Source organism: Hyperoodon ampullatus, assembly GCF_949752795.1.
Source record: "Hyperoodon ampullatus genome assembly, chromosome: 19".
Classification (NCBI taxonomy): Eukaryota; Metazoa; Chordata; class Mammalia; order Artiodactyla; family Ziphiidae; genus Hyperoodon; species Hyperoodon ampullatus.
The window spans coordinates 55,361,233-55,374,064 of NC_136932.1; the positions used below are offsets into that span (position 1 = coordinate 55,361,233).

General features: G+C 36.5%; 1 protein-coding gene across 1 annotated transcript in view; it reads left to right on the forward strand.

Annotated features, from left to right (window-relative positions):
- HSF5 (heat shock transcription factor 5) overlaps nt 1–12,832 on the forward strand; it is a gene marked incomplete at both ends in the record, with an annotated part of 50,695 nt that overhangs the window by 2,315 nt on the left and 35,548 nt on the right. The window contains one exon of the mRNA XM_079725482.1: nt 3,264–3,638. Within this exon, the coding sequence (XP_079581608.1) occupies nt 3,264–3,638 (375 nt within the window). The remainder of the gene's footprint in view (nt 1–3,263; nt 3,639–12,832) is intronic.

Below are 12,832 nucleotides of genomic sequence, written 5' to 3' on the forward strand. Positions count from 1 at the left end.
TGTGTATCTGTGGAGTTTAGAGGATAAGAGATTAGGTTAGAGTTCTACTAACCAGTTGGAAAAATAGCAGTGGCGTAGGAATGTTCTAAAGGGATTCTAAAGGAATATTAAGCCGCTTACTTCCATATAACGGTCATTGAGTTTGGTGGGGAATCGAATGGGGAAAGGCAGTGGAGACAATACCTTGGCATTCATTTGGTAGAATCTCTGACATAGATATTTGTTTTTCAGATTGCGTGTCTGGTGGCATAAGGAGAAAAGACTGAAAATGTGTCCGTGGGAAAAATAGGATAACCACTTCAAAGAAAGAAAGAAAGAAACATACATACATACAAGCCAACTCTTGCTCACTTTTTTCTCTTCTCCGATTTTCTTTTTCTCTGCCCTATCTTAAACCCAGTTGTATTCTAAGGATAGAGTTCATTTTAGTTGAAGAAATACAGGGACTACATAGGATCTGATTTTCTTCACTTACAGTTCAGTTGGTCAGCATTTTAAAGATTATTTGTTGACAAACATAAATTTAATTCATACTTTTTCAGTATAGATAATACATCAATCCATATATACCTAAATTATTGTAGTTTTCATGCATTTCCTGTTTTTTACCATTCTACCTGTTGGTGTGTGCAGAAGCTGTGTCAGGTGTGGATTGTCTACACCACAGGCTTGGTTCACTAGGGAACTGTGTTACTGGTTTGGGTGGAATGTAATTCTAAGTTCAAGAATACCGGCCCAACTTTGTTTTGCTTTAATACCATGTTCTAAGTCCTTGGCTCTTCTATTTTTCCTCACCTAATTTTTATTCTGCTTGATTCTTGCCTTGGTTATATGCCTGACTACACTGCTCCTTCCCAGTTTCCTTTCTGTTTTCTGTGTTCTACTGCAGCTTCTGGTTTAAATACTTCTCTTTTACAGTAGAATCCCCTGTTTTGGGACCTAGTTGTCTTACCTAGATCCACTGAGCCAGCTGTCCTGTTCACCTTTTGAGAATGTACTTGATAAGAAATGTGAGGATCACATGTTTTTCCCTTTTTTGTTTGCCCACTATTGTTATTTTGTTTTTAGTGGCAGTTTATTTTACACTACTTGTTAAAGTTTTCTAAACTAAGTAGCAAGTCTGAGCACTAGATAATCTGTTTTTGCCTGGGGATAACAAGCTCTCAAGAGGCAAGTTTTGGGAAGGAGGCAAATTCTTTCCTGGGGATTGATTAGCTCAGATTCACTTTTATAGACGGAACAGAAAATTTAAGAACAGAAATTCAGCCTGCCTTACAGTTCCAGGATTCTGGATTTAATCTTTACCAAATATATCTTAGATGTTCTGAAGACATGTAGGTGATGTTCTATAAAGTTGGTCAGAGTAGAACCCTATGAAGTAACCCTTAACAGAAGAATAAATAAGAGCTGAGCATGTTTTAGTTCTTTATTTTAAAAAAACAAACAATTGAAAGGAATGTCCTTCTAATCCTAACCGTGTCCTTATGTTAGCAGCATCTAAAGAATATAAATATTTGGCCATCACTCAGAATTTATCGTAGTAGAAGTAGAATTATATTTTAATTCAGATCTAAACCAGAATTTGAGAAATCAGGGTAGAACATTCTTTAATTATCTGCTTAAGTTATTGACAGTCTGAAAATTCATCAACAACTTAACCCTAAAGAGAGTGAAGAATGGCACACTGTAGCAACGTGAAGTTTTAGCATCCAAGAAAAAATCAAGTGGTGGGTAGTTTGGGACCTCAGAAACACCTGTTTGTGAAGAGCAAAAGAATGTTTCTTTAGGTCTTAAAACAAAGAATTCTCAGTGGTAGTTCAAAGTGTGTATACATGTGGAATTGCTAGTCAAGTAGCATAAAAACTATTTTTGTATTTTAAAGGAAAAAAGGAAAAGTATTTTTTAAGAGGTGTATCATTTAAATACGTTTAATCTTCTGAGCTAAGGTTTTTTTTTTTTTCCCATTAGATTTAGAGCTCCTGATTTCCAGGTTCCAGAATTGTTTACATATATGTATGCGTATATTTGTTTATTTTTGGCATTAATGCTTTATTCTTTTAAAATTTTATTTTAAGAGTTTATTTGAGCCAAAATCAATTTGAATCAGGCAGCGGCAAACCAGAAGTGGTTAAGAGTGCTCCCTAATGCTTTCTTCTTTAGAGGAAATTAAACACTATAGAAATACTAGAACAAAGGAAGTGTAACATGTAGAATGGTTTTACAGTTTAAATATTTGGAAAAGTAGGTACCTGAGTGCCATCTTCAGCAGATGAGTAGCACATAAATTAGATTTCCCTCTGTTTTATGGATTAGTTTAATAAAACAAATTGAAAAAACTTTGTGAACTACATAATTTAGTGCGTAAAGCCCTTCCTAAGAATAAATTAGGCTAGCTATATGTTCAAGAACCACAGTCTTTAAAATAAGTTCAGCTTGCAACATTTATATTTTCCTTTTCCTCATTACATAGTATTGGCCTTTTTCTCTCTTCCTCATCTCCACTTTTTAATTCCTTTCTACTTTGCTAGATAAGAAAAAGCAAATATTGGAACCTCTTGGCCTGATGTTTAACAAACTCTCCAGGTGATTCAAATGTAAATCAGTGTTTGAGAGCCATTCATATCTAGGAAGGGACGCGACTAGAGATACTCTGAAGAAAAAAAGACCGTGGAAAATTATTGATTGAGTTAAGGAATGAACAAGTCAGAGTTTTCAAGCTTGACTTTTCTGCAAAGATTGTTATTAAAATTTGAAAAAATTGAAAGGGAGCAAAGAACATTAAATTACTTTTTGGTTTGTGTTATAATTTTTATTTCTTCCATACTTCCATCTTTTATGTATATGGTTGAGGGCTTATTTTTGTGCCTATTATTAACGTTCCTAAATGATTTGAAAGACTGGAATTTCTAAAGCTTCTAGGAAGTAGTTTACAGATTGGAAAAATCTGGGTCAGTCTGTTGAGAAAGGTAAGATGACATCTTACATTTGATTTAATGTCAGAGTTTGGCTACTCTGTCTCTTATGACAGTCATATTGAGAACCAGACAAAAGTTATTTGATTATATTTTCAGCATTATATGTGTAATCTCATATTCTGGATTCTGAACAACTTGTTTTTACCAGTAAATTTCTGTTGTGTTAAAAATGGCTGAGAACTCAACATACCTACAAGTGAAGAGTAGCTCATATTTTGTGACTTTTGGTTTACTACATCTGGTGATGTCATGTAAGATCAGTAAATGTGCTCTTCCTCTTTTATGCAGGACCAGTGGCTGTAGGACAATTCCACCGGTCGTTCCGGCGAGATAGTTTGTCTCCTTACTCCTACGTATCAGCTTCATCTCACAACCACAGTACTTTCCCTCTGAAAGGTTTAGATCGGACCCCGATTCCTCCTAGAACATGGCAGAACTCTCTTGGAATGCAAGCAGGAGAAGTGGAAACGTCTCCCACCTTTTCAGATAAAGGGGTTCCATTTCCTGTACTACAGAGGTTTCCATCTGAGGTTACATATACCCTGCAGCCCAGTGCCACATCCGTACATGTTCAACAAGGTCCTCAAACAATGGTCAGCTCCTCCCCAAAATACAGTAACTACACACCCTCAGCGCAGTACTCCCAAGCCTACTATCCAACAGGTATGAGAAATTCAAGTTCAGTGGCTTCTCTTAGGGTACTTTTAATGAGAATTTATATTTTTTTAATGTGTTTCTGTATGCTTAAACAAAAATAGGAATATGCACTTAAGAAATGTCAAAGATTTCTCATGAGTACACATTATTTAGCAATATGTAAAATTTCATTGATTCTTAAAGGTTGTGAAAATTCTGTTAGTGCGTAAAGGTGTATGTTTTTAGTGAAACTGCTGTATCCTCAAAATATGTCCTGGTAATAAAATTAAGACTTAGTACATCAGACCTTGGTATAACTCCTGCTCTTGGTGTAGTAGTTCTTTGTTTTTTGTGGGTTTCTTTTTTTTTTTTTAGAAAACCTGCTTATATACATATTACATTGTTTATTTTTTAGTTATGTAGATGAGACTACCTCATAACGAAATCATGTTAGTATCTCAGTAACGACGTTTAATAAAAGAGCAACTCACCATCTCTTAAGACTAAATTATATTCTTGTAGTAAAAATGTGATGGTGTGGTTTGGCAGTGCAGTCCCTGCAGTGTTAATCCCAGCCAGTGAAGAACTGGGAGTAGCAGAGAGAAGAGCCTGACAGTGACAACTGACCCAGAGCCCAGCCAAGGGCATGGAAGTCCTGCTAGTAGATCTCAAGCCACTCATTGGGAATCCTTAAGATAGTGACCCTCTATTTAGCTTCTTGGAGCTAGGGAGTGTCTTTTTTTGGGGGGGGTACATTTTTGCAAAATGATAACATTACCATTTAATCCAGAACAATTTCATTGTTTTGCAGAAGCACCATAGAGGTGATGTGTGTTTTCATGTAGTGTTTACCCAGAGTGATGAAATGGGGCAATAGAAACAAGTCAAGGGTCAAGGCTTTCAGAAAAGAGTGGGAAGAGAAGAAAGGGGGGCAATCCTTTGCCCTGTGAATTAAGGCTCTACGCATATTAATTAAGTACATCTGGAAGCAATTTCTAGAGTTATTTTGTTAGACCATTTTTCCCAGGCAGGACGAAATCAAAAGCTAAAATAAGTGGAAGGCATGTGAATTAGATAAGGGGGTAAGTAATTTGTTGCCTTTTAAAAGTTGTAAATTTGGGAACTGTTCCGTTTGTAATAGTACTCACTATTTTCTAGCTGGTAGCGTCCAACATACTGTTTTATTATTGGCTCATTGCGTTCTACCTAAATATGGCCAGTAAAAGGGATTGCTTTATTTTCTCAAAGCACTTAAGTTTAATAATATTAAAATAATAAAACCAGAGTTTAAATTAGATTGCGTTGTATAGATTTTTGGAGCTGCTACTGTTTTGGAGGTTGGAGTTGAGAAGGAAAAGGGGAAGGAATTATATGGAATAAGATGATATAGCACTTCTAATCATTTACCTATTAGAGATTTAAAAAAATTTTTTTACCTTATTATATAAAAAAAAGTTGAGGCCTAGTTCTTTTTTCCAGATTTTCAGCTACTTCTTTGAAGAACAAAAATATCTGGGTGATCTTTAAAAACAGAAGATGACTAATTTCATGTTATAAGTTGTATATCTTATGTATAGCAACGAATAGTATCAGATTTTTATTGAGGAGTTTAATCCAATATTTTAATAAACAAATTAGGCATTTCTATCTAAATTATAATTTTGGCTGCCTTCCATATATGCATAGAATATATATATATATATATATATATATATATATATATACACACACACACACAGAGCCAGTCTGGGCCTTTCTTACACTTGCTTTATGTTCTGTAGCCCGGCAACTGGACAATACCCCTACTTCCTCTCCTTTTACCAATAAATGTTTCTCTTTCTTTTCCGTACCTCCCTGCAAACCCCCCTCCTCACACTACTAAAGACTCAAAAAGCTTCTGGGGAGTTGAAATTTAGAAGGACTGCAACAGAGAGATGTAGAAATGTTCTTGGCCTTCTAATTTGGAATTTTGGAGAAATTTTTCTATGGACATATTAGACATAGTGGTTAGGTTTTCTATTACTGTTGGTCCTTCTGTTAAGGTATAGATGGTTATAGTCTGGCTCAGGAGCCAGACTAGCCTATGTTTCTACGGGAAAATGTATTCCAAGTTCCAAACAATCCTCTTGGAAACTCCTAGTTCTAAATTTTATGAGAACTAGTTATATAGTGTTTACTAGAAAACACTACAGATAGTTAATATTATTCCTCATTATGGAAATACTCTTTGTTAAATTATTGTGATTTAAGGATATATGTTATTTTAAAGTATTTTATGTTAGCTTGGATTTAAATTTATAAATAAATTTATTAATTTGATAATTACACTGAAAATCGTCTCCAAGAGTCCAAGGTAAGGACTAGGGAAGAGACACATTAAAAGAACAAGTAAGTGCTGCTGATGTTTTGATAATGTAGAGTGCATATGAAATAGAATCTGAGGTTATCTGAATTTTTTGTTTTGTCTTCTTTGATATGGATAATTGAAATGACTATGAAGGTTCTGAGGTTACGAGAAAAAGAAATCTCATGATTTCATGATGACTTCAAATATATAGAGTAGTTCTATGATACAATGTAGGCAAAATTGCTTTGAACATTCTGAAGTACTATATAAATTAAAAAAATAAAAAGTTATATTGTTAAATACAAAAGACCTGCTATGGAAAAGAAAGTGCTAAAGAAATACTGTACAAGTACTTAATTCCTCCAAATTTTAGGTGAAGGAAGCAAAAAGTAGTGAGCAATTTAACCAATATTTAGTGAGTACCTGTTTATGAAGGGTTTTACAAATGACTTTCCCAGAGTTAAGTAAAATACTATTTTCAGAGGCAGGATGATAATCACTCCCAAATCCAGCTCTCCAAATCCTAATAAAGTGACTAATTTTGGAATAATGGTCATACTTGTATCCTTTCAAAGTGAACTATACGACTTGAGGTTTGGATCAAATTTTAGTAAAAAACAATACTCAACTTCATTTAAAACTTAGTTATATTGAAAATAAACTTGGATCTGGTCTTCAAATGCTATAACCAGTAAATTTTGAATTTTGTAATATTTCATAAATTATTAATTTCTCTAGTAAAGCAAAACATTGAGACTAAAAAACTGCTATCAGACTGATTCATAAATTGACTCACCTGAATTATTTCTTACATTTGTCATTCCTCGCTTGAAGCATCTGTTTTCTAATGAATTATTTATTTATTTATTTAATTTTTTGGACTGCGTAGGGTCTTAGTTGTGGCATGCGGGGTCTTCGTTGTGGCACGCGGGGTCTTCATTGTGGCGCGCGGGGTCTTCATTGTGGCACGCGGGCTTCTCTCTAGTTGTGGCGTACAGGTTTTCTCTCTCTAGTTGTGGCACGCAGGCTTAATTGCCCCGCAGTATGGAAGGTGGATTCTTTACCACTGGACCACCAAGGAAGTCCCGAAGCATCTGTTTTCTTTGCCTAGATCATTTATATTTTTTCCAGTCTTATCACTTCTTCAAAGACAAAATGTTGTAGATCCAGTGCTATTTGACTCTTTTTAGTCTTACCCTATCTTGAATTCAGTTTTTTTCCTCTAATGCTATTTTCACAGTGTGCTGCTATAATTTAATGTCCCTTTTTTATAAAAAACTTCATTTTAGACCTTTTTATTTTACTCATTCTCTATATATTTGAACATACGTAAGAATATTAATATATTCATATTTATATATAGATTCCTGTATTGAGGAATTGTTTTCCTTTGACTCATGTTGTAATGCTGAATTGACTCAAAATCAACTGATTTTTTTTCCGCGTTAAGTTTTAAGCTCACAGCAGTGATCAGCAATTTGTAGCTGCCTTTTATCTCATATTTTAATTAACAAATACTTGTATAACAATAACTGTGGGCTTCCCTGGTGGCGCAGTGGTTGAGAGTCCGCCTGCCGATGCAGGGGACACGGGTTCGTGCCCCGGTCCGGGAGGATCCCACATGCCGCGGAGCGGCTGGATCCGTGAGCCGTGGCCGCTGGGCCTGTGCGTCCGGAGCCTGTGCTCCGCAACGGGAGAGACCACAGCGGTGAGAGGCCCACGTACCGCAAAAAAAAAAAAAAAAAAAATAAAAAAAAAAACAATAACTGTGACCAGGTACTATTCTGAGCACTTTCCAAATATTAATTAATTTAATTCTCACAACAACCTTATAAGATAGGGAATGTAGTTATCCTCATTTTATAGATTAGAAACTGAAGCACAGCCAGGCACAGGCAGGGCTGGGGAACAAATCCGGGCAAACTGACTCAAGGGTTCATTATCTTGGCCACTGTGCTCTGCTGCCTACCTGCCTGTCATACAAAGAGGGACTTTTGTTTTGTTTTTCTTTTGCGAGAGACTCTTCCCTGATATATCTCTTCCCCAGAGTTAGTTACTTCCAGATAGGGTAGATGACAGAGTTTGGTGGGGGGACCTCTCCTTCTGTGCTGCCGGTGGCAGTGGGACTGGCCCTGGGCTATTGACTCACCCTGCTCAAGCAGAGAGAACATACTCCAGCTGCTGGAGTCGGGGGTCCAGTTTGGGGCCTCTGAGGAGTGGGGCTGTGTCTAATTCATTTCTGTACCCCCTGCACCTAGCGTAGTGCTTGGCCATAATGGGCCCTTAGCAAATAATTTATTGAATGAATGAAATAATTCTAGTCTCAGCTTTGCAGTTAATCATCTGATGGACATTGTGACATTCTGTGGATTATTTCATGTCACTCAGCCTCAATTTCCCTTTCTGTAAAGTGGCAATAATATTTTGGGTCGGGGATTAAATGAATAATGCATGTGAATAGACTATAAAACTTAAAACACTATTTACATATAAAGGATAACCTTTTAAAAACTGTATTTCAAATGAGCCTAGATATTAATACTTTAAAGGCTAACTAAAGTGATTTGTAAGAACATAACCTTCCCCTGAAGGTACATACGTTTATTGAAAAACATATTTTGTATCATTATTTAAAAGTTTTTATGAATTGACTCTTGGGCAAAGAAGGTTGCTTATTATTGTTTTAAAGTACATTAAATTTTAAAGATTTGGTCTTTAGGCTTCTAATCCTACATAATGTACATAAACAAGTATGGAATCTCAAGTTATAGGAGCTTTCTGATGCTCAGGTAGCCTGTATTGTCAGTTTCTCTGAAAAGGGCTGATTTTGTTCTTATGGAAAGAGGGACTTGGCATAGATACACCAGGAGGTTTTCTTTAGCTGCCAGAAGAAACTAAGCAAAAGCACAATTATATTTTCCTTTCTCTTTATTGAGGTAAAATATATGTAACATAGAATTTACCAATTTATCCATTTTTAAGTGTACAGCTCTGTGGCATTAAATACGTTCACATTATTGTACTAGCATCACCACCATCCATTTCCAGAACTTTTTCATCTTCCCCCAGCTGAAATCTGTATCCATTAAACACTAACTTCACATTCCCCTCTCGCCATCTTTTGGCAACCACCATTCTACTTTCTGTCTTGAAGAATTTGATAACTCTAGGGACTTGGTATAAGAGCAAACATATATTTGTCCTTTTGTGATTGGCTTATTTCACTTATTTCAAGAGTCATTGATACTGTGGCATGAGTCAACGTTTCCTTCCTTTTTATTTTTTATAAATTTATTTATTTTTGGCTACATTGGTTCTTTTTTTTTTTACATCTTTATTGGAGTATAATTGCTTTACAATGGTGTGTTAGTTTCTGCTGTATAACAAAGTGAATCAGCTATACATATACATATGTCCCCATATCTCTTCCCTCTTGCATCTCCCTCCCTGCTGCATTGGTTCTTCGTTGCTGTGTGTGGGCTTTCTCTGGTCGCGGTGAGCGGGGGCTACTCTTTGTTGCGGAGCACAGGCTCCAGGCACGTGGACTTCAGTAGTTGTGGCATGCGGGCTTGGTAGTTATGGCTCACGGGCTTAGTTGCTGTGTGGTATGTGGGATCTTCCTGGACCAGGGCTCAAACCCCTGTCCCCTGCATTGGCAGGTGGATTCTTAACCACTGTGACAACAGGGAAGTCCCTCCTTCCTTTTTAATGCTGAATAATTTTCTATAAATTTCCATATGTATGGACCACATTTTGTTTATCCGTTCACCTGTTGATAGACACTGGGTTGCTTCCACCTTTGGCTACTGTGAATAATGCTGTATGAACTTGGTTGTACAATAATCTGTTCTGCTTTCACTTCTTTTGGGTATAGGCTGGAACACCATTTCTTTTAGAATTAAATTAAATTAAATTAAATTAATAAATTAATTTGGCTGTGTTGGGTCGTGGTTGCGGTACGCGGACGTTCTCTAGTTGTGGTGAGTGGGGGCTACTCTTGGTTGCAGTGCGCGGGCTTCTCTTGTTGTGGAGCACGGGGCTCTAGGCGTGTGGGCTTCAGTAGCTTTGTCACACGGGCTGAGCAGTTGTGGCTCGCGGGCTCTAGAGCACAGGCTCAGTAGTTGTGGCGCACAGGCTCAGTCACTCTGCGGCATGTGGGATCTCCCTGGACCAGGGCTCGAACCCGTGTCCCCTGCATTGGCAGGCAGATTCTTAACCACTGCGCCACCAGGGAAGTCCCTAGAAAACCATATCTTTACCTCACTGTAGATGAGGAGATGTTGGGGTTCTAGTTGCTGTAGTAACTTATCTTGAAATTAAATTTACTATTTATTAGGATGTTTTTCCTTTTGAGTATTTATATTGGGTATCTCCTTACCGTTGACACTGTACTATTCGAGAATAGATTCACGTCCAAAACATTTTAAATATAGATTTGAATTACCTCCATAGGATAAAGTATATGAACCTCTTTTCCTAACCTATAGTGGACATGAAAATTTTTACCCTTAGATAAATTTTTAGTAATCCTGGCTTTATTTTATTACTAGAATTTTTTTTTTTTTTTGCGGTACACGGGCCTCTCACTGTCGTGGCCTCTCCCGTTGCGGAAAACAGGCTCCGGACGCACAGGCTCAGCGGCCATGGCTCACGGGGCCCAGCCGCTCCGCGGCATGTGGGATCTTCCCGGACCAGGGCACGAACCCGTGTCCCCTGCATCGACAGGCAGACTCTCAACCACTGCGCCACCAGGGAAGCCCTAGAATTGTTTTTTAAATGTCATCAACTCTGATATTTATATATGGAATAAAATTGTTCATTATTTCCAGTTTTTAATTCTATATGCAATTTAATGCCTTAAGTGAACACTGCCTTCAGGAAAATACTGGAAGATCTTTATGCAGATGAACATAAACTCAGTTTTATAAATGTTAGTGCTTTCACAGTGCTTTCATAATACACGCTAAATGAATTTGTCACGTATTAAGCACACAGTTGCAGTTTTATAGCTAGGTTTTCATATTCAGTAAACTTATTAATACTTTGTTTTGTTCTATTTTGTTCTATTTTGTTGATTATACGAAGTAGCAGTGCACTGGTAAGGAAATAGCCATTGAGGAATCTTGTTGGATTATCTGTTCAAGTCCTCCCTTTTTTCATGCAGGTACCTTTCTACTTTCCATTTGTAACTGGGCACTTTAAAGGATATTCACTATTTTGCTGTTTCCTTAGATACCAAATCAGCTATCAACTATCTATTAATATATTCTCTGTTATATATTCTATTTCTCCAAGAAATTTATTTTAAAGTACCCTTTAACAACTATTCAAAATGTGTAAACCATGGAGTCAGATCATAGCAATATCAGAAAAATAAAGCTAATACCTTTCACTGATTTATTTGTAACAAAACACTTTTATGGTGCCCTGATGGGTGAAAACCTGCAGCCCCTGACTGAGTCCTTTACTACCACTAGGGGGCTAAGTTTTCCGTAGCTGTTAAAACTAAAGATCCCAGTTTTTTTCAGTTTTGGCGAACCCTGCAGACCCCTCCTTGCTGCTTTGCTTTTTGGATTTAACTTATGTCCCAGGATATTTGTGCCTTTAAATATTCTGGGAAACCAAATTCAAATCCAAAACATTTTAATTGTGTATTTGAATAATCTCCAGGGATATTGGAAATGACAGCTTGAATTTTATGTGACCATTCTAGTAATATCTGGCTTTTTTAACCACTGGACTTGTTAAACTTATGTAATTCAGAAAACATCAACCCTTATGTTTGTACTTGAACTAGAATTCTATCCATTATTTTAATTTTGTACTTCTGTGTGCAAAATGTAATGCCTTAAAATGCACATGATAAGATAAAATATTTATTTCTTGTATACCTTTATGAACTTCTGACATTTAAAAATTCAGTAGTCAGTAATGACGAAATAGGGAAGCATTTTAATGAATTTTTAAAATCTTTGGCTACTTTACTTCAAAGGTTACTGAATAAGATTATTTAGTAACTTTATTAGCACACTCAAAACATGAAAAACATGGACCAAAAAAGAGAAAGTTGCCACCTTATAAAAAAGATACCTTAAAAATATTCAGCAAGTGGAGTTCTAGTAAAATTAAAATATTACATTTAGGAAGAGGAAAAGATCAGGGAAGTATTGTGATATATTAAAGAGCATGTGCTTCGGAGTGTGTCTCTGTCACTATCGGCATTGTGACTTTCGGCACATTTTTAAACATCCCTGGGCTTTAGTTTCCTTATGTTTGTAAAGTAATGTTAATACCTCATTCAGTTGTTGTTTGGATTAAATGAGACGCTATATGTAAAGGGCCTAGGACTGTGCCCGGAATAGGGTAGGTGTTCAACCAACGTCAGCCTCTGTTTAATCCAAAGACGTGATGTTATAACTGATTCTCAGTCGTTCTGGAGGGTCTCCCTCTGGAAAAGTGGAGAATCAACCTATTATTAAGGCTACATTTGTAAGTATGACTCTACCAGTAGAAAGAGTTCAGTCTTTTCATGGTATCCTAACTATAAAGAGAAAGTTTGGAAAATGTATTTCCTTAGCTAACATAATAGCATTGTTAGCTATTTGTTGATTGATGGCTTGCTGTATGCCAATACTGTTCTCAGTGCTTTGTGCATATTAACTCATTCACTCCTCACAACAAACATGTTAGGTAGGTACTACTATTATCCCTATTCTAACAGAATGCAGAAACTAAGGCCCAAAGGGATTAACGTTGCTCAAGTTTATACAGTTATTAAAATTTTGGAGCTGGGCTACAAAGCCAGGCAGTCTGGCTCTAGAATCTGAATTCCTAACCACTTGTCTAAATTGTTAAAACATTTTTTTTTTCATAG